The sequence below is a fragment of the Eucalyptus grandis genome, chromosome 4 (genome assembly GCF_016545825.1).
Source record: "Eucalyptus grandis isolate ANBG69807.140 chromosome 4, ASM1654582v1, whole genome shotgun sequence".
Lineage (NCBI taxonomy): Eukaryota > Viridiplantae > Streptophyta > Magnoliopsida > Myrtales > Myrtaceae > Eucalyptus > Eucalyptus grandis.
Genome location: NC_052615.1, coordinates 29,000,105 through 29,025,489, shown reverse-complemented (window position 1 = coordinate 29,025,489; position 25,385 = coordinate 29,000,105). Strand labels below are relative to the sequence as shown.

General features: G+C 40.8%; 2 protein-coding genes across 4 annotated transcripts; both read left to right on the top strand.

Annotated features, from left to right (window-relative positions):
• LOC104441683 (ubiquitin-conjugating enzyme E2 10) lies at positions 1 to 4,743 on the top strand. Of its 3 annotated transcripts, none has more exons than XM_010054869.3 (5): positions 1 to 151; positions 311 to 407; positions 1,587 to 1,714; positions 3,242 to 3,346; positions 4,390 to 4,743. In XM_010054869.3, the coding sequence occupies exons 2-5, from the start codon at positions 338 to 340 to the stop codon at positions 4,531 to 4,533; spliced, it is 447 nt and encodes a 148-aa protein (XP_010053171.1). In that variant the 5' UTR covers positions 1 to 151; positions 311 to 337; the 3' UTR covers positions 4,534 to 4,743. The 3 variants fall into 3 exon arrangements, with proteins under 3 accessions (XP_010053171.1, XP_010053172.1, XP_018727785.1); XM_010054870.3 differs by having other exon boundaries at positions 31 to 151; positions 320 to 407; positions 4,390 to 4,741; XM_018872240.2 differs by having other exon boundaries at positions 105 to 151; positions 253 to 407; positions 4,390 to 4,741.
• Positions 4,744 to 18,311: 13,568 nt separating this feature from the next.
• Positions 18,312 to 20,483, top strand: LOC104441682 (ethylene-responsive transcription factor CRF2). The gene has a single exon (XM_010054868.3). The coding sequence runs from the start codon at positions 19,291 to 19,293 to the stop codon at positions 20,248 to 20,250; it is 960 nt and encodes a 319-aa protein (XP_010053170.1). The 5' UTR covers positions 18,312 to 19,290; the 3' UTR covers positions 20,251 to 20,483.
• Positions 20,484 to 25,385: the final 4,902 nt, after the last annotated feature.

The window sequence follows — 25,385 nt, the reverse complement described above, 5'->3', positions numbered from 1 at the left end:
CAATCCTGCGACCGCCCGCACAGGATCGCCCAGAAAGGAAAAGTCTTTTCTTCAACCCACTCCATCCCTCCTCTCCTTTCTCTCTCCTGCCCTCTCTCTCTCTCTCTGCAGACGCAACGCAGACCAAATAATAAACCAGGAGGATCTCAAGGTACTCTCTCTCTCTCTCTCTCTCTAGCTTTCGCCCTCCGGGCATCTGCGAGGTCGCTTCGTTTCTGGGTTTTCGTTGATTTGCTCGTTGATATTGAGAAGGCGGGTCCTTTTTTGTTGTTGTTGTTGGTGGTGGTGGTGTTGTTTTGTCTTTGGGGAGATCTGCTAGGGTCTGAATCGAGACGCGATGGCTTCGAAGCGGATCTTGAAGGAGCTCAAGGATCTCCAGAAGGATCCTCCTACCTCCTGCAGTGCTGGTACTCCTTCCCTCCTCCCAGATCTCACTCGCTTGTCATCTTGGTTTTCTCTGTACCTCGTCTCTTTTGGGTGATCTGATGGCTCGATTTTCGGCCGGCTTTCTTGGGTCATGCTTTGCGGCGGTACCGATTCGTATGTTCATGTGGGTACCTCGTGGAGAGGAGATCTGAGCTTGTTGTTGGACTTAGGTCGTGGGAAAATTTGTGGAGTTGCTTTGGCTAGCTTGATTTGCCGTTGCATGTTTATGGGTTTGCCTCGCTTTTGGCTGAGATTCCGTTGTCTGAGCTGACGAAATGAGCTCTGACGGGCCTGTCTTGCTTGGTCTCAGAGGTTGAATTGTCTTTGCCTTGTAGAAATGTAGGAAAGTTTGATTTTTTCTGGGTTGTTACAGTGCATCCACCAATCATGCAAGTAAACGTGAGGTAATTGGGACGTGTTGCGATGCTCAGATTTTTCTGGGTCTGATAAAAGGAGGTAAATGATGGGTGCTCTGCAAATACATAGATGTCTTTCCCAAGTTGAAGGCTTGTAGTGACAATGAAACATGCTTCCAGTGGTTATGTGAATATTTCGTGAGATCTTGTCATGGATTGGGCTGGCCTTATGTATGGAATGGTCTTACTTTGATACCTAAGTGCTTTACATGAGGGATTTTCTTTCTGTAAAAGCATGGACACGACGGCCTTACTTTTGATCCATGGAAATCTATGGGCTGCAAATTGTTTGTTATCTCCTATTTATCTATAATTTTGCTTTTTCAGTTATTGCCATGTTGAAGCAGGAGATTTAAATCGTGAACCGAGGTGATGTCTTGTCAATTGCTTTATCTGAGATTTGAATGCTTTCCTTTGTGTGGTGCTGTGTTTCTCTTTCTGATGAAAAAGCTTCGAGCCACTTCCATCTTTGAAGTGTTTGCTATCACTGGATTTTTCTCCATAGCTAAGGATTCTTCTGTCTGGTGTACACTTCTGATTGTATTTTGCCTCCATTATTCTACTTCCGATTGTATTTTGCCTCCATTATTCTTTGGCATTTGTGATCTTTGGCTATGGTGTTGTTATGCTATACTTTTGATCAGTCTATGATGTACAATAGTTTCATGTTGTCTGTGGAATATATTGTATTATTGGTATACCTAATCAATTTTAGATTAATGGGAACTGGTTGATTTTCTTTAGGTCCAGTTGCGGAAGACATGTTTCATTGGCAAGCAACTATAATGGGTCCACCAGACAGTCCATATGCTGGTGGTGTGTTTCTAGTCACAATTCATTTCCCGCCGGACTATCCATTTAAACCACCAAAGGTAGTAACAATCACTGTGATCATTGCATCAAAAGATTTTGCATATTGCTTTTGCTGCTGGCTGCTATGTTTCCATTTTTTATCAGGGGCTTAGCAGTTGCTCAAATAAATCTGGATATTTATGTGAGCTTTTGCAGACTCTTCTTCTCTATTAGCTTTCATCCTCTTGGAATTATCTGGTTGATGTTTGATCTGACTTGTCTGTTGTCTCATTTTTTGGGGGAGTGACACTATATCTTTACAGTGTTTTTACTTCTGCAAAGGTGGGATGTTTGAGTAATAAGTAAGATATTGCTACAGTCCAAGTCTATGTCTCCTAATATGTTGAGGCTTTTCTGTAATCAGACATTTTTCATGTGTAGTTTTTTAACTTTTGTGTAGGCTAATGTTAAGATTCAGTGTGAATATGAATGACTCTGTATAGGGAATTCTTTCTGCCTAAGACCTTCTATATGATCAGCGATGAGGATCGGTCTCTTCTTGTCCTCCCCGCGAAGGTGGTAGAACTCCTTTAGGATTCCATTAATAACAGACGGAAAAGTCATTTTGAAAGCAGTTGGTTTGTTCAGTTGGTGCAGCTAGCGCTGTAGTTAGTCAGACAAGAAAGTAAGGAGTGAGTTTACAGCATTGAAGTCTGGAAGCAGAAGGCTAGGAAGACCGGAAAGCCAGGAAGTGGCTACCGGAAACTGGAGACACGATCTCTAAGTTATCGAGATTCAGAAGAAGTTTTATGAGCTGTAGACTTGAGTTTTTTTTTCCCGAATAGTTAACTCTTTGGCGCCTTGGTTAACACGACCATAATATTGCCTTGGAAGCAACTGTGTATTTACAGTGAATTACTCTGAAATCCCTCTGTTTAAGGTTCTATACAGTAGCCTACATTTGGAAAACCTAAACATGTCCCATCACTTCCTCAAAGGCTCGGACTAACCAGCTTCTCAACATCTTTAAATTTGTGTTTGTGAGCTTTAAATATGCTGGCATATTACATTTTGCCTTCTGATAAGTAAAAGGGTCCTCCTATAAGTGGTCAAATTCAGTTAGAACTGATTTTGGCCTTTCTTAAATCATAGGAAAGCTTCATAACTACGTAGAACTATATATTTCAGGTTTACTATTCCCTTGTGATATGTCATATAGTCTTCCCATCTGGGAGTGTCTCACTATTAATCTCTGTTTATGGTTATTTATTGTCCGCTGCTTCATATAACCGTCTCCTTGTATTTTGTCTCCTTCCTTTTTCTGTGTTCATGTTGTATTTAATGGAACTTCAGTTAATCGTGTGTGGTAGGCATCGTTTTCAGGAATTACTGGCGAACGTTTGACATAACATTGAATTTTCCTACCTTAAAGTTGGATGGGAGGGCGTGTGTTGTTTATTGGGGAAATGGGCTTATGGTCTTACCATGTGGTCACTGGTACCTAAGACTGTCTCTTCAAAATAGAGGATATAGCTGAAAAGCTTGTCCCATTTCCTGTGCTCTCCTGGGTTGTAGAGTTTGCTTATAACTGTTGATGTTGTGTGTAGGTTGCATTCAGGACAAAAGTCTTCCACCCTAACATCAATAGCAATGGTAGCATTTGCCTCGACATATTGAAGGAGCAATGGAGCCCTGCCCTCACTATTTCCAAGGTTGAATTCTGTTGGACTCTAAAGCTTTATTTGCTGATTGGAGGGAGTGATGTGTTGTTTGGTGCAAATCACTTGTCCTGTGCGGTAGATGAAGTGTCGCATCTTTGTGTCTGTTTTATTGAATGCTTGCATCCAGCAGAGAAATCTTATTCTTTTACTGGAATGTGAAGTGGTATTTTCATAGCATTTGATGATGCATTTGGTACTTGAATCTGATTAATCTAAGTGGTAGGAAGAAATGAGCAATGCTAGGGATGCATTCTTCTGTTTTTGCGATTACGGAATAGTTGTTTAAATGTTAAACTTCCAAATCAGATAGGATAATCTCCTGCATTTTAATGCTGAAGATTCATTGTCTTCTGAATGAGCTCTTTTTTTGGTTTTTGAGATCTTTATATTCATGTAATTAGCCCTGGTAGTGGCTTGCGATCAAACTTCTTTTGATGTTTTTTTTTTTTTTTTTTTTTTGGGGGGGGATCAAACTGAAGTCTTTTGATATCGTTACAAAGTCAAGCATGATTTAAAATTCAATTGTGATGTCAGCTAGCATAGATGTGCCTCCTGTCTCACGTACTGGTAAATTACTCTATTGCAGGGATTACCCGCATTATCCTTTGTCCCTAAATCCAGTAGGGTTAACTTGTGCTTTCTAGCTCTTTTTGGCCTCATCCTTTCTAGTAGTCTCTCAAATAGTCCTCACAGACCACTCCTTGAGTATCTTTGCTTGGAAATAGTGTGATTCAAAGAGGAACTTATGTTACTGGCATATGATTTGCTCTTGTTGTCGTCAGAATGCTTATTAGAAGGTTAAAGCTTGGCTTTGAAAAGAAAAGATACATGTTCTTTTTTTTATACCTCTCTGTTGTAAAATTCATATACCAACCTTGCTTACCTTAAAGTGAACTGCTCATTGTTTATTATTATTATTTTTTTTTTTGGCACCGCTCATTTTGCCAAGCACCAATGTTGTTTAGTTGCTCTGCTGCGGATACTTCCTGTGGCTTTTTGGCATGAAACTAATTGGTTTTGGCCTTATTGTATAGGTGTTGCTTTCAATCTGTTCATTGTTGACCGATCCAAACCCTGATGACCCTTTGGTGCCGGAAATTGCACACATGTACAAAACTGATCGGAACAAGTACGAAACCACCGCCAGAAGCTGGACCCAGAAGTACGCAATGGGCTAGAAACGCTGCATGTCTGTGTTGTGTAGGAGGGCTTCTTCCCCTGGGTATTTTGCTTCCCAATTGTGTTTATGAATGAAAGTGTGTGATCTGTGTCCTCTATCACTGCACTTAAACAGGGCGAGTTTGAAGTTTGTCCTCCTTGAAATAGCCTTTAATTGGTTGTTATGAGAATTTATCTTTAAAACCATGAAAAACGCTTTAATGTTTCTATGCCCTGCTCTGTTGCGCTCCGATGTACTCCCGGGGCGACTTCTGCGACTATTGTTAAATTAGGCTCTTGATACTAGGTTTAAATGCGGCTGGAAAGTCCAATTGTCTCTCTCTAGTCTTTATGAGGAGAGTTGCTTCCTCATAGGTATTTCCAAGATGCCCGTATCCGAAGCTAGTGACCTAAAATCTCATGTCTTCATTAATTTGGGGTCGTTCCGATCCATTTGAGCTTTAGATGCATTGGCTTTTTCATAACTGAGGCTGTTTTTGGTGAGCAGGGACACGGATCCAGGCCGGTGATTGGGATGTTACCCTGAATTGGGATTAGATCCTGATCATAGGTGAAATTAAATGTGTATGGAGTATGGATGGTCTAGATAGCGTTAAAAAAACTTAAGTCTTTTTTTTTTTAACCCGAGAATAAGGGAAACAAAAGAATAAGAGGGAGAGTAGAGTGGGGTTGATGTCGGCATGGTTGCCACCGTCGTCGTGACCTTCAGGTGACCAGTCTGGTAAAATCTCTCCTCTGTTGATCTAGGGTTGAAGGAGCGACCAGTGATTGATGTCTCGGACAATGTCTCTTTTCTCTGGAGTCTCGATGATGAGAGTCGGTGGTGACTAGAGGGTTGTCGATGGTCATTGTCGGAGGGCCATGGGTTCTATAATTTCGCTAAATGCTCTTCAAACCAATTTTGGGGTCGAGGGGGGGATTTTTATGCATTGAGTTCTTGTGTCACGGATGATGATTTTTTTAATGAACTTCACGTAGTTTGTTTCTGGTAATAGTGAGACATCGCAAAAGATCACCATCTGTGCCGTTTTAAGGATTTTTTATGACAAAAAGGTCGGGTTCTTCTTTGATGATTGAAGCTGGCCGGGCTTCATGGGATTAACTAGGCCCGAGACAGTGGGGGATGTCAATTTGTAGGCATGAAGACGGTTGAGAACATTGTACCGAAGGCACCCTTTTTGAGGAGAACAAAAAACCAAGTTTCCTGCTCATTTCGCGAAAAACGTTTTTCTAATACCTTTCGGTATTTGGCTTGTTTTGGCTTGTTTGGGAAAATAAGTCAACGAAAGAAAATCAAAAAGGTTTTTCTACAAAAATTTAAATTTAGGAAAATGATTTTTTCTTTAAAAGAACTAAAAATTATTTTCCAAAATACAACTAGGTAATGGCACTTCAATCTAAAACTTTTTGTGTGGGCACATAAATTTTAATGTTAGTTCCCAAGTCTTGGCATTCGGTATCAAGTCTTCGGGATTGACTTTGGGTCCATCAATGCCAAGCTTGGAATCACAATGCTTGGCCTAGCCCCTATTGCCCATGTTCGGGTCCATGGAAGTGGAGCTCGAACACATCGTTCGTGGGTCACTCATGGATTGCACATGGGCCTTTTGCTCATTCTGCTCATGGGTTGTTCTCGAGTAGCCCTTTGTGCGTGACCGTTTGATTGATCGCGTGTCAGACGGACCTGCAACCTTGATCTTGCTTCTGACACATGCCTATGGTTTGCCTAGGGCCTGACGTGCGCGACCCATGGTCTTCCCAAGGGCCTGTCGTGTGCAGCCATCGAGCCTTATAATGATGATATGGATTTAAAATACACCGTTGGATAAGAGGGACGATCAACGGCTGAGATGAGCATAAATAGGGATCCCTCTCCCACTTTGTATCAGTTCGTTCACAAGCAATATATACTCTCTTTGCCCATCTGACTCTTGTGTTCGAGCGTGTGTGTGTGTGTGTGTTAGGCTGACTTGGGATCATTGATCCTAAGGTTGCTCGGTGTTTGATCGATTGAAATTAATTGACTTGTGACAAGTGCTCTTATTGCCCATGTTTGGGTCCATGGAAGTGGAGCTCGAACCCACGGCTATGCTCAAGTCCTTGGTGCTTGGGCTCGGGTCCTTAGTAAAAAGTATTTTTAACATTTTTTTTCTTTTATTTCTATCCTTTCCTTCCTTCTGTTTCCTTTTTCTTCTCTTCTTCTTGTTTCTTTTTGCTTCTTCCTCTATTGATCGCCAACCACGGCAAAGACCAACGAGCTCAAGCCTCGCTAGATCAGATGAGCATGCAACCTCTGGTGGCATGGCTTGAGCTCACCTATGGTCAGTTGAAGGCCTTATCATCGTGGTTAGCAACTAGCCAAGAAAGAAGTAAAAAGAAAAACCAAAAAATAAAAAAAACAATTGAAAAATAAAAATAACTCAAAATATGGCCTTTTTCTTTTATAATTTTCCCCATAAGATTTATCTTATCAAGCGAATAAAAAAAATACTTTTCGAGTCTTTTTCAAGTTTTATCCAAACACCCGAAAATAAAGTTACTTTCTTGAAATATATTTTCCAAAATTGTACATTTTCCATGAAACAAATGGATTCTAGGTACATTTTTTTTTGCGAAAAATGAATAATTTAAAAATATTTTCCAACAAACCATCCCTTACAAAAATGAACGAGTAAAAAAAAAAAAAAATATCGTCACAAAAATTTCAAATATAAATTGTTGTCGATAATCAAACAATTTTTATTAGTTAATTATTTCAAATGATGTAAGTAATTATTTTTAGAATTTTTTTAAATAATTCATATTCCGTATGGAGCCTATAATCAAAATTGATAGAAGACTGATGGTCATAGCACATTTTCGAATACAAAAGGACCTTAAAATTGAGAGTCAAGTAACGGCTTGATCTGATTCCATTTAAAAAAATTGAAAAACCATTCTTGAAAAATGTGTTTGATTGCACTTCGTAATTCTTTTCACAAACCACACATATATTTAAGAAAAGAGAAAGATGAGATCAAATGTAATTCAGGATTAAATGTGGGAAAAAAAAATACTAAAGTGAATGTAGCCTTTCAAAATATGCCAACTTTTGGAAAAGCTCAAGTGAATCCACCTTTTTTTTTCGTATTTTTCAGATTAGTTAAAATGTGCCCCGGGGCATTGAATATATTATTGTCCGTGAGATAAAAAGGAGAAACTAAGCATTGCTACTTTACATACAACTATTAATAGAACACACGCTTATGCGTATCAAATCTCTATAAAAATTTAAATGTGTATAATAATTTAAATGGATATGATTGTCGAGAAGTTCATCGGAAAGTGCCAGGATGGCACACTTCCGGAAGTGGTGGAGGAGGACAACTTAGGGTGATAGGGCGATTCCTTATTAATCAGAGTCGGCCTACGGAAAGGGTCGGATACATATGCTTTTTGAAAATGTGATGTTTGTCGGTCATTTTAGGTGGAACGAGGTTCACTCAGGGTGCACCTTGATTTGTGACATTGTAATTCCAAACCATGAGCTGAAGAAAAGTGTTACTTACAGAATGATTCAGAATGTTCACTTAAATTGGAAGAAGAGATGAGGCAATTTCTGTAAATTCAGAGGATGACACAAGTAGTTGTGGCTCTATAACAGGCACAAAGATCTTTATCCAGAAATCTTAAACCAGGTGGAACTTTGACACTGTTAAATGAGACCCATGCACAGGGAGTGTCGTTCTTCTGACATGCATCATTCGGTTGAGAATTTGAATTCCTAATAATATCTAGTCATTTCAAGGTAAGAAGCATGAATATGTCATGTATAGAAAATGTGCGTATATATTTTTATAATCAAAGATAGCGGTGCGGAGCCCTGACAACTTAGAAATTCATGAAATGCTCTATAAATCCCATGAACTAGTAAAATCCAAACTGTCAACTTACAGAGATAGCCCTACTTCAGAATAGTTTGCACGCAATCTGCTTGATTTAAATAGAGTGTTCTATAATTCTTGTGATGGAAATTTGCTAAAATTTCCAATCAACTGCACCTATCCTTAGGGGTTAAAAGAGTGTGTTAATCCTTGTCGCGTGTACTTCGTTAATATCTAATCGGATCCAAGAGAAGCACACATACATAATAACACTTGAAAGAATCACAGTTCAAGGCTTGATTTGCAAAATGCCTGTTGTTAAACGATGCCATAAACTGAGCTTAGGAATTAATAAACCCACTTGTACCACAAGGCTGTCAGATTAAATCAAACTAATCGCCATTCCCAATGTGCGAGCGATCTCTAACTCCGTCACGACACTGCTCATCAAGCCCATCGAATTGAAATCGGGCACCATTAATAGCTGGAGGTGGAACCTTTCGACTCTTCAGAGAAAGGAAGAGAGATCGGCTGTTTGAATTTAGGAATTTGAAATGTCACTGTTCAATAAGACGTGAGAGCAAGTACGAGACCATGATCGCATTTCGCAAAAACAAATATATTGTGGCCGACTCATGCACGAGCCCCGTGAAGCAAGGGAGTCAACACTGACTCTGTGCGTTCTTCCCCATGAAAGAAAAAGAAAAAAAGAACAGAAGATCCCCAAGAAACTAAAATAAGAATAGCCGCGTAACTTCATTTAACGTCACTCCTTATGCACTTAGCATTTGGGGCAGTGTGTCCCGTGTCCTTTTCTATCGAACACCGTTTCGCTTGGGAGTTCATAACCGAAGACTTTCGTTTAGCTTCGGTCTTAGAATACTTTCCTTGTACTTGTGCCTCGAGATGCTTGGTTTTTTTTAGCATTTGTCTGTCGAGAATCGCGTAAGTGGAACGAGATTGTCGATGTTGCAATGAGAGTCGGAGACCAAAAGTCATATTATCAACGGTCGCTGCAACATTCCTATTAAACACCGGTTGAAGTACACAACCCAAATCCTACCATTTGGCAGTGAAAATTAGGGTTTTACGCGACTTTTTTGCATGCAAAAAAATTGGCATTGCATGTGAAGTGGTCATCTTTGCAAGTAAAATTTCACCGCTTCTCACTAAGTCAAAAAGTACCTGATTAACAAGAAAAATTTACATTATACAGAGATTACTAACACGCGTTGGTGGATCGATCATGGAAACTTAAAAGGTAATGCGGGGACCATTGGTGCAAATCTCCCTAACATGTACCGACCTTCAAACCTATTTTCTTAACATGTCGATCCTATTATGCACACTAACACAAAACAATGCAATTAGAAAATGATTTAAGATCCGAGACAGAGGAGTCGTGCACACGTACGAGCGCTCCAGTCGTAAAAAGAACCCGGCACCTGAAAATCTGACCCATCGAATCCCTTTTTTTTCTTAATTATGTTCTAATCACTCATCATTAATTCCAACACGGCCCTTTGTCTTTGTGGACCACCGGCGAAAAGTCAAACTTTGAAGTTGTTCTCGATGGTATGACAGCCGCCACATGAAAAAGCCTCCTCTAGTTGCATACTAGAGGAAATTTTGTTCGTTGGATCATACACTAATTATCATTCTCTAATCACTCTCCCTGAAACCTAATCAAACTTAAGTTTCCCATAACATGGCCATCATTTGATCTTAGTTAGCTGTAACATCGGTGTCCCTCTGGCGTGGACTTTCTTTTTTCTCCTCTTAATTTTTTTCCCTTTCTGATGCTTAATTTTTTGTAAGATACGAAGAATCGACGTATTATTTGCTTCTCTATCATGTCTTCTACCTGTAATTTTACCGAGTTCTTTAGTAGTTCACTTTCGGTACAAAATGTAAAGACTTGTCTACACATGCATGGGGAGAGGTCGATCGCTAAAGGCTTTCCATGGTTAATCATGCTAACAAAAGAATATGGAAGCAATTAGATGAATCCAAGTGCTCAGCAAGGGAAGTATCTACTCAATCAATAGTGCACGTAATTGACTAAATTAATCCCGAGAATCACTGGCTTTTGTTTTCTTATAAAAATCTCTGTAAGCTTGGCTCTTTTCGGACACCCCTCAGCGTTAAGGAAGGGTTGCATGTTTCATGGACTCCACTATAAGCATTCAATGTGGGGCTATGAAAAGAAAAATTGTTTAAAAAAATCCTAAATTTATTGTATTTTAGCCAACTCAATCATAAACCTTTTAATTGTGCAAATTGAGTATTAACTATTTTCATGTTTTGTCAATTGGGTCAATCTAAACAATTTTGGTTGAAAATCGATGATATGGATACCAACAGTGCCACATAGAACAATCGGCGTTGACGTCCACAAATTTTTAAAATTGATTTATTTAACAATTTTTTATACTTTTATTTTTTTTTCTTTTCTTTCTTTCTTCTCCTTTTTATTTTCTAAGTTGGCTGACCCTTGCCAACCACAGGTGAGGATGAGCGATTCTTGTTAGCCACTGGGCAAAGGTTGGTGACCCTCATAAGCCACTAGCCAAAGGCTATGAAGCCCTTGTTGATCAGGGGCAAGAGTTGCAGCCCTCACCATGTCTAGGCAAGGGCTTTGCAATCGGCGAGAGTCGAATGGCCCTCATTAGGCTTAGAAAAAAAGGAAAAGAAAAAAATTATAAATTATAAAAGTTGTCCACATCAGCATTGGCTATGTCTCGACGTCCATGTTAGTGATTTCCAATTAAAATTAGTCAAATAAACTCGATTGACAAAATGTGTAATTGTTTATGATTCAATTAGTAAAATTCAAAAATTTAGAATTGAATCGATGAAAGTGAAATGAATGGTATGGACTTTTAGACGATTATCCCTGCTTTGAAAGGGCTAAGGGTTTCCATGAACGGCACAGATGCTTTTGGGAATCTGTGAAATCATTTAATGCTGTCCTCTCTCACTCGATCCTTTGTAAGAACAAGCTCTGAGAAGCTTTCTTGCTTCCAGTCCGTCCAGTGATTATTTTTACAAACTAACTCGCGCTAATTTCAAGTCAACATATGCGGGCTAGGACGGATTATTTCTCTTTCATACCGCAGAAACAATAAATGCTACGTGCATTAAATCGGAAGAAAGCGAGATAATAACCACATGCTACCTGCTCTGAGACGTCAATCCCATTTATTGTTCTCGCACACATTCCTAACGTAATGTTCAAGATTCGTCCCGGAAAGAGTTGTAAGGGAACAGTTGTTTACAAAAGCGACAGAATCGGCATTCAATTTGAATGGGAATACATCTCAATTTACCTTGTTTTGGTTCTCCCATACTGAGAAACTAGGTTTTTCAATTGAATTATACGGAGTGGAATACCATTTCATTCCACGTACGGGTCTTGATGGAGATTCATTGTAGGTTAACTTTGTGATAACGGTACTGCATTCGACACCGGATAATGAGAGAGGACAAGTAATTTGCAAAAAAGAAAAAGCTTTTACTGTCAACTAACATGGACAAAGACACGAAAGTAATGCAGATGCAATGAAAACTAAGAAGGTTCATTTCTATCTAGCTCAATGTTTCTGCTCAAGTATGTTTCGTTATTAACTTGAGTGAGATTTGATGATTGATAATCTCGATTGTATCGTTCTTGCTCTTCGTGTTGAAGTCGAGCTTGAACACAAAAGCTTCGTGGAGCTCAAACCATAGACAAGTCTGTTGGTTATGATTTAGGTTCGAACAGTTTGCTATGTTGAATTTGACTTGATTACGTCTAAAGGTTGGTCACATAAATAAAATTCCGTACTTCAATCATAGCATCTAAGTACTTTCAGTATAATTTCTTATTTAAATGAGCTTAGGTTAGCTATTTGGAAAAGGTTTTAGGAAGACAAAACATCGAAAAATCGAAAACATTCAATGGCCACAAATCTCTTGTCCGACCTTACCAATATATATGTATCCAAAGTTAAATTTCTTCGATAAATTAAATATCGTGACTGGTAATAAACTAAGCGAAACACAAAGGTCCGAATGTCACCTGGCTCCGACGTGCTGCCACGATTTTGAGGACGCCCCTGGAAGAGCATCAGATACAGAATACGATGCACGAGCACATGTGCCTATGTAAAATTAAAAAAAGGTGTTTGGGTAATAATTATGGAATAATTACTTAATAATTACTTCAAGGTCAATCAATGCGTGTGGATCTCCGCGCTCGGAAGCTGATTTGACTTGATACGATCGTACATGTTCGATCCACTAGTACTGGTCTCCGACCCAAAGCAGAATTCTTTAATGCCTGTTTTAAAGGGGTAGAAATACTATGACTGGTCTTTCTTCTTTTGGTGGCTCAAGAACGGTATCTAGGGCTTGATGTCGATTGACTTCTTTCTTGAGGAGTCATTAGAATATGCACATCTAGATGCATATATGCTCGTATGTTTGTATATTTGTTGTAGAATCCGAATATCCAACACACACACATATAATATATAATGGTTTAAAGATACTCTCCAAAAATAATTCTCTTAAGATTTTTCTAAGATCTCGAAGAATTATTAATTTCATTGATCAAATTTTGCCAAACTAAAAAGTTGTCGAGTCTACTTAAATCTTGTGAATTTTTACTTCACAATTTTCATTGAAATAATTAGGTATATTAGTTTTTTTTTTTTTCATACTACTTCACATTTAGATAAATTACATGTACGTGTTTTTATTGTTCTAATATATCGAATGTTTTTATAGAGACTAGATATTTTTAGATGATATATTGGTTATATAATACAGATGCATAATGTAATTATTTAAGCTAAATAAGTTGGATTAGTATCAAAGTTCCCTGACCAAAGGTGACCAGATCGGAGATAAGATGCTCTCGGGTTATTGGTGTAAGTGAGTCAACCTTGCTCACGAGCTACTCGAGTTTGATTTGCAATTCACTTGAATTCACTTTGATGTTTTTGTGAGCCTGAGTATTTAATTTGGTCAAGGTTAAGTTGAAAATACTTGACTTGAGTAACTTGTAGGACTAATTAAAAGTATTAAATTCTCAATCATAGTACAACTTTAAAATTTGAGCTTTGGTGCAAGTTTTGAAGACAATTTATCAAAAGGAAAATTATCCAAAAATCCTTAATCTATTATATAACTGTCAAATCAACCATAAACTTTTCAATCTGACAAATGGAATCCTAAACCTTTGATGATTTTCCAATGTAATTCATCTAGCCAATTTAGACCGAAAATCACTAACGTAGATATCGGTCATCCTACGTGGCATGACCTGCTATTAAACATGTTTGACATGGCTCAAATGACATTGTTTTGAGAAATTTTAAATTTTAAATTTTTCTTTGCTTTTTTGTTCTTTTCCCATATCTTCTAAGAATGTTGTTTCACCTAGATTTGGTGAGGGTCGCCGACCATTATCGAGGACCTAGTGACCTCATTGGTTAGAGTTCAAGGAAGATGAAGGGAAAAAAAAAGGAGAAAATCTAAAAAATTTCCAAAATGATGTTATTTAGACCTTTGTCAGACACATTACTAGTTTCTGAGATAAATTGGTTAGAAATGTCATCTTGCATTGATCAAATTGGAAAGTTTATAATTGAATTAGCGATCATATAATGGGTTTATGACTTTTTAAACAATTTTCTTACTTATTAAATAATCTAGTCAAGATGAACTTGATTGAATTTGAAAAGATAAAGTCACTTGAGTGTGAGATGAGTATCTTGAGCTTGAGCATTGAATTATGTTCACTCGACCATGCCCCTAAATTGAGAGATCAACAAGTTGTGGCTGATGTCAAGGACTTTTTAAGTTAGGTTAATGAGATGATATGATTTTATTTAGGCCATTCAATCGAGTTCATATCTCAACTATTTAGAGGGGATAATATAATAATTTGAATTCACCTTTCTTGATTTAGAAGATTCCTATCCTGCAAGTTTGCCTTACATGATGTTAGAAATGTGTATCACTTATATCAATAAATATTGCTGTGGGTAGATCATCCGCCCCAGCTAGAACTTACCTAAACTAATGTTGCCAAGTGATTTGATCTGATCATGCAATTTTCCGTATTTTCATCGGAAGGGGACGTTAGCACCTTTAGGTTTGTCATTTTCGTAGCCGTTTGCTCGTAAATTGACCGGTATCCAAGAAATAACATTAAACTTGCACCTCCTTTTGTACGTAAAATGTACAAGTTGTTCAATCCATACAAAAGAACAACCGAAGCCGACACGTAAACCATTGTATATGTTATTATTATATTATGACCTATGAACAAAGGACAAGTATATAAGTTGCCAAATAGTCCGTCTCTACTTTAAGCACAAACCGGCATAAGTGAAGCACAAACCGGCATAAGTGATTGATAGGAGCACCATACTTTTTATTTCGAACTTCTAACTTAGTTACGTGTGTTTGAGATTATTACTTTCGAAATTTTCAAAAGTCAAGAATGAAATTAGCCAAAATCCATCACAATCTCGCAAAATTCCTAAAACAGAAAAAGATGACCTCCTTCTTCTTCTTCTTCTTTTCATTTTCAGTGGGCATAAAGTGTAACGACAATAGATACCCTTCAGCAAATATTTTGAAAATTCGGACTAGTTACAACTCATTATAAACTAATAAAACCGGAATTTTTGAAAAGAAGAAAAAGAAAGACAAAGGAGACGGCTTTTTCGTTCGACACGGCGTACGAGGATTGTGTGGACCACGCAGGTGGGGCCCACGTGGTAGGAGGATTTTTGGCCCTTTGGGATGGATTTTTCAGACAGCTCTTTTGAGGCACTATCTTGTTCGGTCACCATTCCCGCCCAAAAATAAAATAAAAAAATAAAGATAAAACAATTACTATAATACCATAAATAAAAATATATTGTGGGGGATTTAAAAAAAAAAAAAAAAGAAAAAACGAGGGTGTGGATTTTTTTGCAAGTTGCAAAACACGACATGACCCAATTTCGAAAATTCAGTGCATTTATACAGTGGCGAGGTGTGTGTGCGGGAAGATTTGAGGATCTAGCTGCCACTGCAATATCCCCTCTCTGGATGAAATACCTGGGAATATCTAGCAAAGTGTGGCGTAATTAATACAACTTGTAAGGTGAGCGGATGGCAAGGCAACCACTATTTTGCTGCCGACCAAAATGGGAAGGCGAAGAAGAAGGATGTGCATTTCTTAAAAATAGATCATGTGGAGATATAGGCCGTGATATGGACCCTTTTCCATGATTTCTAATTTTTGGACCCGTTTGAATTCTTAAGGTAGTGTCAAAACAGGTGGATTGAGTTTGTAGTCTCTTCCATCAGATACTCCCATTTTACGTTCTTATTTTGCTTTGAAAGATCTCAACTCTTTCACAATTGACACGAATTAACGAAATCATAAGTATAAAATTTGGTCCTTCTTAAATGTCGCCACTGTAAAATTGAGGGTAGATATTAAATTAGAAAAGAAATAAACATATAAAATACTCAACCTAATAAAATTACATGGAAATTATTTGACAGACAAACAGCGCCAAGCACCTCTTAATTAGAACCAAATAATTTGTGGTCACCCGACACGAGTCGTTTGGAACGTGTGAAGAACGGTAAATTCTTGCTCTCTTTTCATTCACATCGACTGACCAACACAACCTCACAATCACGTGACAAAACATGGCGTCCAAGCCCACTCCATTCTCTCTCCTTATCTCTCTCTCTCTCTCAAAGAACCATTTGTAACGCTCATTCTCTTTTCATCAGACGCCCCAAAACTTACTCTTCTGCCGACCACAAACTCACTTGTCAACTTGCTATAGTACAAAATCTTTTATGGTGAATATGGATCGCACAAATTAATAACGTCTTTTTATTCGTTTCTCAAAGGAATACATTATGCCAAAAAATTGGGATTAATAACACGAAAAACCCCTAACTCATATATTCGTGATAAATTTACCATTAGTTAATTTTCATTAAATTTTATCATCATATTACTAAATTAGAATGGATGTGATAGTTTGGATTCTTTGGATTATTCGGATTCTTCAAACAAACTTTCAGTATTACTGCTTTATGACCATGTTTGGATTAATATGTTTGGTTGGTTCATCTTTTGAGGAGAAGACCCGACTATCCCAATTTAATGAAACTAAGAAGTTGTTTGTGGTCAAAAAATTAATTTGAATAAAATTTATCACATGCATATCCATTTCGGACTTTCATGATATTAATCCTAAAAATTTAGAAAACTCAGGGAACATTTTGAGTACATGATTAGCTAAGAAATATAAAACAGGGGGCATTGCTTTTAATGGGTTCATGATACGTAAAAATAGTCATTAACAGGACCGCTTAGACATTAGTAAGTAAAAAAACTCTACTCCGGATCAGGGATTACGTTCCGTAAAACGGTAAGAAATGACGGAACCCGACAATTTCACTCGATAATTTCAGCTAACGAAGCAGAAAAAAATAAATATAAAAATATGGAAAGTCGAAAGCATCGGCAGAGCGTGTTGGCGGGGAGTGGCAACGTGTATAGAGAGAGAGAGAGAGAGAGAGAGAGAGAGAGACATCATTAATGAGAAAGGGCGCGTGGTTCAAGGTTGCCTGCCACACCACAGCGGTAACGGTCTCGCGGCTGAAATGACCATAAACGCCCTCGCGCCTGAAGCTAAACCGGATTAAATTTAAAAATCGGGATTAGACTAATCGGTAATTACAGATCGGTCCTTAATTTCGCTTTTTTTTTTTCGTTATTATTTTTTATTGGTCAAACGACGAAAGAGGGGTGGGGGGGACTGAGCACGGTTGTCCCCGTGTCACGTGACCTGCGTCGCTCCTTCCAAGGGAGCGCCAAAGGAAAAATAGAGAAAAATAAAAAATAGAAAAATAAAAAAAGGGGAAAAGAAAAGCCCGGTCGAGTCAGCACCTGTTAAATCTCATCCCCACTCCCATTGGCTCAGATGCTCGGGCCGGACCCACCTTGCCACGTGTCGAGCCTCTGATGACCGAGTTATGCGGCGCCTCGTAAATATCTCTCAACCTCCCCTCTTGTGGCCTCGCTGGAATCTCATTTCTGTTCTCGGACCCTCGCTTGAATTACCGTCCCACCTCCTCTCTCTCTCTCTCTCTCTCTCTCTCTCTCTCTCTCTCTCTATATGATTACGAAATACACTAAGAAAATGTCTGAGGAAAGGAGGTGGTATTGTCATGTAGATTGGTACTTTTGAAAATTTGGGAAAACGAGGATTGCTATGTGTTGTTTTGTGTTGGGTTGCCACATGTGAAACTCGGAAACCCTTGAACGAGCCTCTCTCTCTCTCTCTATCTATCTATTCTTATTTTCATGTAGGCACGCATTATATTAAACTCGCCTCACATTCTAAGACAAATGGTCACAATGAGATTACAACTTTGCGAAAATCCTACATCAGGAAAATATAAAATCAAAGAATAGTTGACAGATCGAATTTTTCAAAATTTGGGTTATATAAAGCCACTTTTTTTTCAAGGTGAAGTGGGCGTGGCAAGCTCTTGAAAATGGTACGAAAAGATGCATTATATCATAATTTAAACTCGAGTTATCAAGCCAGCGAAGATAAAACAAAATTTACAGTTCAATTGGTTTTCTCACTGTTTTCTTGGCCATATGCTGAAACTTTATGTGCAGATAAGGTAAGCTTAAAAATGCAAAAAATCCCAAATCACTTGGCTCGCTGAATTAATATTTGGGAGTCAAATGGCAATCTAAAAGAAGAAAATTTAAAAGAATTTCCAAAAAAACCGAATTAGGAGTGCCACTTGAATCGGGGGAACAGCCGTTTTAGAATCCTATAAATGAGGCAGGGCCAGCACCAGCAACCGTGCTTCCGTTCGCGCGACCCTCTTATCTCTCCGCAAATCTACCTCGAACGCAATCTCTCCCTCTCCCCCTCTCTCTCTCTCTCGATCGATCCCGACGGTTTCATTTTGTTGTTTCTTCCGCTTCCGAGAAAATCCCCAGTCAAAGCTCTAGCAAAAATCCCAGAAAAAGAGAAAAGCAGAGTTGCTACGGCGAGATAGGAGTTCACCCCGAAGTAGCAAATCCTGCGTAGACGCAGCAGATTGAGACGAGGCCTTTTGCTCGGCCTAGTTGGGTGCTGGCTCCATTCGCTCACATATATTCCTCCCCCTTCCCTTTTCCGGCAAAAGCCACCATCTTCTTTTTCCCCTTCCCCCAACTTTTCCTCCTCTCCCCTCAACTTTCCAGGAAAATCCCCTGCTTTTTCTTTCCCCCCGCCCCCTTTTCCTCTCACCGCCCTGCTCTGCTTCCGGGTCGTCGTCCCTGAACTCGTCCCTCTCTTTTCTTGGCACATCACTGCTGCGGCTTCAGTGGTTTCGCCTTCCGTACCTTTCGTCACCCCTCTTGCTTATTCCGTTTCTCTTTCTCGCTTTCTCTCTCGCTCGCGCACGCACGCACGCTTGCCGCCTTTTCTTTTTTCTTTTTTCTCCTTTTTTGGGGGCCTCTCTTTGCTTTTTGCACTTCTCGCTTTACTTGACATTCGCTCACAGTCTCACCCTTTGAGCCACCAACTTTATTTCTCACCAGATTTTTTTCCCCCCAGGTACCTTTTTCTTGGTGTTTGGTCGATTAGATTTCTCTGCGTTTTTGAAGCTTCTCTTTAACGTGGTTCACTCCGACCTTTTCCTCTTTATTCTCCTCCTCCTCGTGTCCCAGTCTCAGAGGAATCTCTCCTTTTTTTGCCCCCACTCCCCTCCTCTATATCACCCCTCCTTTCTCTCCTTCTTCGCTTCGATTTCGATGTTAACAGTAAGTCTGACCGAGAAGCTCCTGCAGTTTTGAAGTGAGAGAAAGAGAAAGCTATGGAAGCCACGACGTGTTTCGTGCCTCCTGTGAAGCTCACCGAGCATCGAACCCGCGCGAGGCTCCTGAGTCCCGAGCCTGCGGACGACCCCAGCATCCGACCCAGAGTCGTCCGGATATCGTACACGGATGGCGACGCCACCGACTCGTCCAGCGACGAAGAGGACGGCCCGTTCGAATGTCGTCGCCGGAGAGTGAAGAGATTCGTCCACGAGATTGCCATCGACCCGCCGTGCTCGAGAGAGAGCCACGAGGTCGGCAAGAGCCGGTCACTGAGGAGCAAGCTGTGCGGAAAGTCGACGGGGAAGCCGGCGCTGCGGGCGGGCCGCTGCGAGATGAAGTCGCCGGCGGGGGTGAGGAAGTTCCGGGGCGTGAGGCGGAGGCCCTGGGGGAAATGGGCGGCCGAGATCAGGGACCCGCTGCGGCGCGTGCGGCTCTGGCTGGGCACCTACGACACGGCGGAGGAGGCCGCGATGGTCTACGACCAAGCGGCGATCCAGCTGCGCGGGCCCGACGCGCTCACCAACTTCGCCACCCCTCCGCCGCTGGAGGTGGCCGCGATGTCCCCCCCGATGCCCCCGGCGAAGGGCCCTGGCGAGGCCCGCTCGCCGACGTCGGTCCTCCGGTGCCTCCCCGACTACGCCGAGGACTCGCAGGGGAGCGCCGGCGACGAGTCGTGCGCGTCGGCGAACGCGTCGGAGCACGCCGCGAGCTTCGAGAGCTTGCTCCCGGACGATTTCTTCGACTTCCGGAGCTCCGCCCCGAGCTTGTTCGACGAGTACGCGAGCTTCGGAGAGAGCATGTTCAAGGACGATGTGGTCGACGCCTTCATGAACCCGGGCGAGGATTTCGGGTTCGGATTCTGCTCCGGGTCCGGGTCCTCCTGTTGGACCGTCGACGACGATCACTTCCAGGACATTGGGGACTTGTTCGGCTCCGACCCTCTGTTAGCAATGTGAATCTTTTCCCTTTTTTATTTTTTTTAAATTTTTTTTGCCCTTTTGTGTTTTTTCTAGATCGAGTCCCGTGGTGTTGTTCACGTCGCGCCGGTCACCGGCCGGCCACAGTTTTGTACCGGCGACGTCCCGATTTGGCTCTTGTCCCTCGGGTCGCGGTTGTAATTTTCAATTCGTGTCAATAAGTCATTAGCAATGACGAAATCTACGTCTCCGTCGGAGGCAACGGCGGCGGACGAGTTTTGGCTACGTGCACTGTTCTCTCTCCTCTTCCTCCTCTTCCTCTATATGTCGCTCTTGAGATTTCGTTCGTGTTGGGAACGTGCCGCGCACGTGACGGGAGGGCACGCGTGAAAATTAAGATGCTTTATTTAATTTTAATTCGCGGACATCGAAACGAGGTCGTACGTGGGTGTATTGTTCTCGTGGGTCAGATGGGTGTTTTTTGCACGTATGCGTAGTGTCGCGTCCACTTGAATTTTGTCCGCACCGGAGATTGTTGTTGACATTCGAGAAATGGCAAAAGGGCCGAGTATAGATAATTCAATTTGCTTATTGGTTTGCTCGTCTCAAAACGCGCAGAAAGAGCACGTATTGCTAGATGCTCACAACGTCGCCTTCGTTCCTTAAGAATAACGTCCTTAATTAAATTTAGTCTAAGATCTCAAATGCGTGGTGGTCTTGAAATGATATGAGATTTTTCTCGAGGTTACGTTGATGTATTGGAATAAAGAGTGAGAAAATGCAAAAATCATATTGATATCGGTTTACAAGAGTGAGGTATAATGACAAGTTAGACATTTTAATTAAGTGTATCGAATTCAAATATTTGATGCACGGGTGCCATATTTTTGTAAACTATCGTTGCAGATATATTATGATATATTAGATCTCTTGTTTCTCCATCTTGCTTAGGAAGAATAAGGGCAAATGATATAAATGATCCCTAAACATGTGGTTCATCAATTTTTAATTTGTTTAATGCAGTCCTTAACTTTAACCCAAAGTGTAATATTACTTATGAATTTTTAATGTTCAATGTAGTCCATGTTCAATTTCAGTCTTTAAATTATGTGAATAATGTTCGATGTTATCACCAAACTTTATTAATGGAATGATAACATTAAGCATTTTTATATAATTTATGGCTATATTGAACATATGCAAAAAATCCAAGGACCACATCAAACAATAACATAGTTATGATATACAAGTTTCACGTTGTGGCAAGTGCAGAGCATACTATTTTGTCTGCTTTGATCTCATAGGAAAGCCTCAAGTGGGTTTGAAACCATATGAATAGAGGATTTTCATCAAGAAATTTTTGCTATTCCTTAGCAATACAAGGACTAGGATAAAGCTCAAATGGCCTTCATGTTAATACTCGCTAGAAATCAGAATTTTCCAACCTATTTTGGCTAATGCTTAAATTTACATTGACGATATCCTCATTTATAGTTCAGATAAGGCATAATATCCTTTTATAACTCCTGATATTGTCAATAATAAACTAAGATGATCATTGCTTATAAAGAAATTGAATTTATTGGAGTGCATCTCAAAAATGAAACTTATTTTCCTGGTTTGGATACTTTTGATTTACCAACAAATTCACAAGATCCAACTTCATCATTATCACAAGACCATGGGGAGGAATTGGAAATGTGTTGAAAAATGTCATGGCTCTGATATAAGAAAATTAGACATTAGACGTTAAGCTAAAGTTCACGATCTACATTAAATAAATTAAAAATTTGAGAATTATATTACATATTTCGCCAAAATTCAGAATTTATTTGTGTCATTATCCTTAAAAGTAAAATAAAAACTTAATGAAATGGAGGCAACCGGAGAAAAAGGATTTATAATTTGTTGGGGAAAAGAAATCATTATCGAAAATTGGAGAAGTTTTACCAGAAACCCATCTCAAATTGACAAGGTGTATTAAGATCATGTACTAAGATCATCATTATCTCAGTTTTGGTCTATTCGCTTCAGCTCCCCATTGGCCGGACCGTTGAATGACTGGCAAACTTGAGTGGACCCGCAGCGCACTTTTTTCCAGCTGGACTGTGACATGGTGGGATATTCTGGTCCCAGTTTCGATTCCAAGTAATAATAACGAAAACAACATAAGCAAGAAGAGCATCCCCCAAAAAAAAAAAAAAAAAAAGCAGAATGGAGGAATTCCATTTTCCATAAGAAAAAGCGAAGAAGAAGAAAAAGGAAATTAACCTCGCACTTTTGAAAAAAAAATTAAGCTTCAGTCCTATGTATTGTTCGGTCATAATTTTGTTCCAATGTACCATTTGCCTACAATAAGTCAAAGTCATTCATCAAATTTTTCATTTTAAGTTAAACCAAACTATGACGGATGACAAATACCTAAATAAAGTTGCACTTTTACTCCTTGTTGATTTGAGAATGCTTGGCACGTGGGTCAAGGCAAGGCGTTATCCGATCTTATAGTAAGCTCTACATTCATAAGAATTACATTGGCAGTCTCATTGAGATCACAATTATAGATATGATTCATAACCCATGGCATGGAGTAACCAACTCTGGCTCTAATAGTAGTACTCCCCAATCTAATTCGTATTTGGTGGCACATTTATTAAATGTAAATGGGGTGTGTAAATCATTTTGCACACCAAGAAGAGACAAGAGAACATTGTCTAATGGGGTTCATGCTGCGATAGGGGACAAGCCTCTTCTTCTTGGTGAAAGCACATCCACCAAGTGGTCCTAGAAGCGGCCAGATTTCGGCGGTGTAATTACCCTGCCCCCTTTCTCTCGCTCCTGCAACTCCATTAAAAACCTTTACTACATCATGCCGAAACCGAACATCATAATTATCTCGCACGTTGTACACATAATCTAGTCCTTAAATTATATAAAAATATATAATATTATTTTTTTATTAATCTAACTGAATCATAAATGTACCAAAATTTATTTCAACGAACCGTGATTTTGTCTTGTGTACCATCCCACCGCGAGGGGACAATAGACACATCCGAAAGGAGCGAATGATTATTTCGAACATTCAAGAGCCATTTGTATTACGATATGAAATCCTATCATGATGTTGTCTTTGTTACTCAAAAATAATAACAACGACAAAAAACAAGAAGGAAGAAGAAATTATGTGGGAGATCTTCAAATTTCCTTTTCAGCTAGAAGGGAATGAATGTTGAATGGAATCGAATCCCAAGCTAGCCCCACCACGCGATCGGCGGGTCGCAGACAAAATCGCCGGAGTAGCAGTATCTAAGCCGAAATAGGAGACGTCGCTCTCGAGCGGATCCTGCCCCTGCGGGCGTTAGCAGGAGTGTGGGCCCCGACCTTTATTAGTGCAGCCCACCCGCTGGGCCTGCGCAACTTGGATCTCCGACGATCAGACGGCGGTCGAGTCACCTTTTTTCCTCCTCTTGGGAAGTTCATCAGGCCGTGGGCCCCCCCTTCCCCTTCACATGATGGCTCGAAATACAGGCACAGCCGGTCCGACCCATCCGACCCAAGTTGTCGAACGACGCAGCGGTTCGAGGGACAGACAATATTACTAGGCTAGGGCAGCGCCACGTCAACCTCCTGCGGGAGGGCAATGTGGTGTGGGCTGCCTACGTGCGCATGCATCATTCGACTGCTTTTTCGCCTGGCGCGGTTTTCGCTTGTCGCTCCTGCTTTTGCTGCTGCTGCCGCTCTCTTCGATGCGAACGACGTCAATCGCCCACCGTTAAAAACGAATTCGATCCCGGGCGTTCGCTTTTGTAATTCGGAAGGCTCTCCTCGGGGGCCCCCATTTTTCGAAGGACAAAGAGGACGACCCCACCGGGAAGATCTTCTTCGTTATTCTTTCCGGGAGGGGCCTGCCGACAGGATCGTGGCCGTACGCGTAATCCAAGTCTCCGACGACGGGCGGCATCGCGTCACCTCGTCGTCCCCAAAGGAACCGAACGCCCCAGTTGCAGGTTGGGGGGCGGCGGTCCCCGCGGTCCCCCGTGTCCCGCCAGCGCCAGCTCAGCCAGTCAGTGTTGCTAAGGGTACGGTCGCGATTCGTGGTCCAGCCCCCCTCCCGTCTCGTATGGACCCTCCGCTGTGGATAGATCGGGGAGGTGTGATCCTTTCGTTTCGCTAGGGGACAAAGAAAGAACAAAAGATGATAATTGAGAGTGTCGAGATGTTGTTGTAGCCCACTTGTTGGTGGGCTATTGTGTCGTGTGGCCCAGGTGGGATCTTGACGCTTCCGATTGCTCGCTCGTACCGGCGGGGGGAGCCTAATTTGGAGAAAGCATTTCATGTGCTCCGGATGTATTGCGTGACAGTGATTAGTCACTATTGTTCGCATGCTATGAATTTCTTCTTGGCTGGTGTCGTATGTGTATTCACGTAACTTTTTTTATGTGTTGATTATACTAATGTGCATGTGTCACTGTCACGTGATGTATCCATCACATAAAATACTTTCTCCAATTTGAGATCGTGTATTGAGAATTCTAAAGAGGGAGATTACGAGAGAGGCACATGAGTAGAGATTCACTCCACAAGCACCCAATATATGAACTCAATGAATGTTTTTAAATTGAATCTAGGTCATCGGCAAGGCTTATGGCAGACCCATCAGGACCAAGGTTAGAGGTGTCGCTTAGTGGCGACACGACAGGTTGTAATGTCTTCGGTCTTAGTTGTAACTTAATCGCTAGATTTATAGATCCGGCACTGAGTACTACATATCTCGCACTAGTATAATTGGACAGACGAAACACAAGTATAAACATGAGCCGATCACCTAATCCGATTTTGCATGCGATTGTCATCTACTAATTGCTCGTCGATACGAAATAGGGCGAGGGAAAGTGACGAGCCAGGGTGGTTCCCAAACTGCAATTTGCACGAGCAGAATCTTCAGGCCCGATCTCCTGCCCCTTCGCTCAGCTAATGGCCATGCACTGGGATGTCTGATCTGGGACAAACAAGATCTTTTCTTTCGTATGCGACTAATCTCGGCTTTCGCTCTCAGAAACTGAACCCACGTGGCAAGCGGCGCATCAAACGTTGTCACGCCTACGTGGCTCATGAGTAACTGTAAATAACGACCCCATGCAAACATGGACCGCTCGTAGCTCCGCGAGTGGGAA

Bases quoted from the DNA above. Each gene is read 5' to 3' on its own strand.
- LOC104441683 (XM_010054869.3), top strand. From the start codon at position 338: ATGGCTTCGAAGCGGATCTTGAAGGAGCTCAAGGATCTCCAGAAGGAT. The intron at 408-1,586 runs GTACTCCTTCCC...GATTTTCTTTAG, and splicing joins TCCTACCTCCTGCAGTGCTG to GTCCAGTTGCGGAAGACATG. The intron at 3,347-4,389 runs GTTGAATTCTGT...CTTATTGTATAG, and splicing joins CTGCCCTCACTATTTCCAAG to GTGTTGCTTTCAATCTGTTC.
- LOC104441682 (XM_010054868.3), top strand. From the start codon at position 19,291: ATGGAAGCCACGACGTGTTTCGTGCCTCCTGTGAAGCTCACCGAGCAT.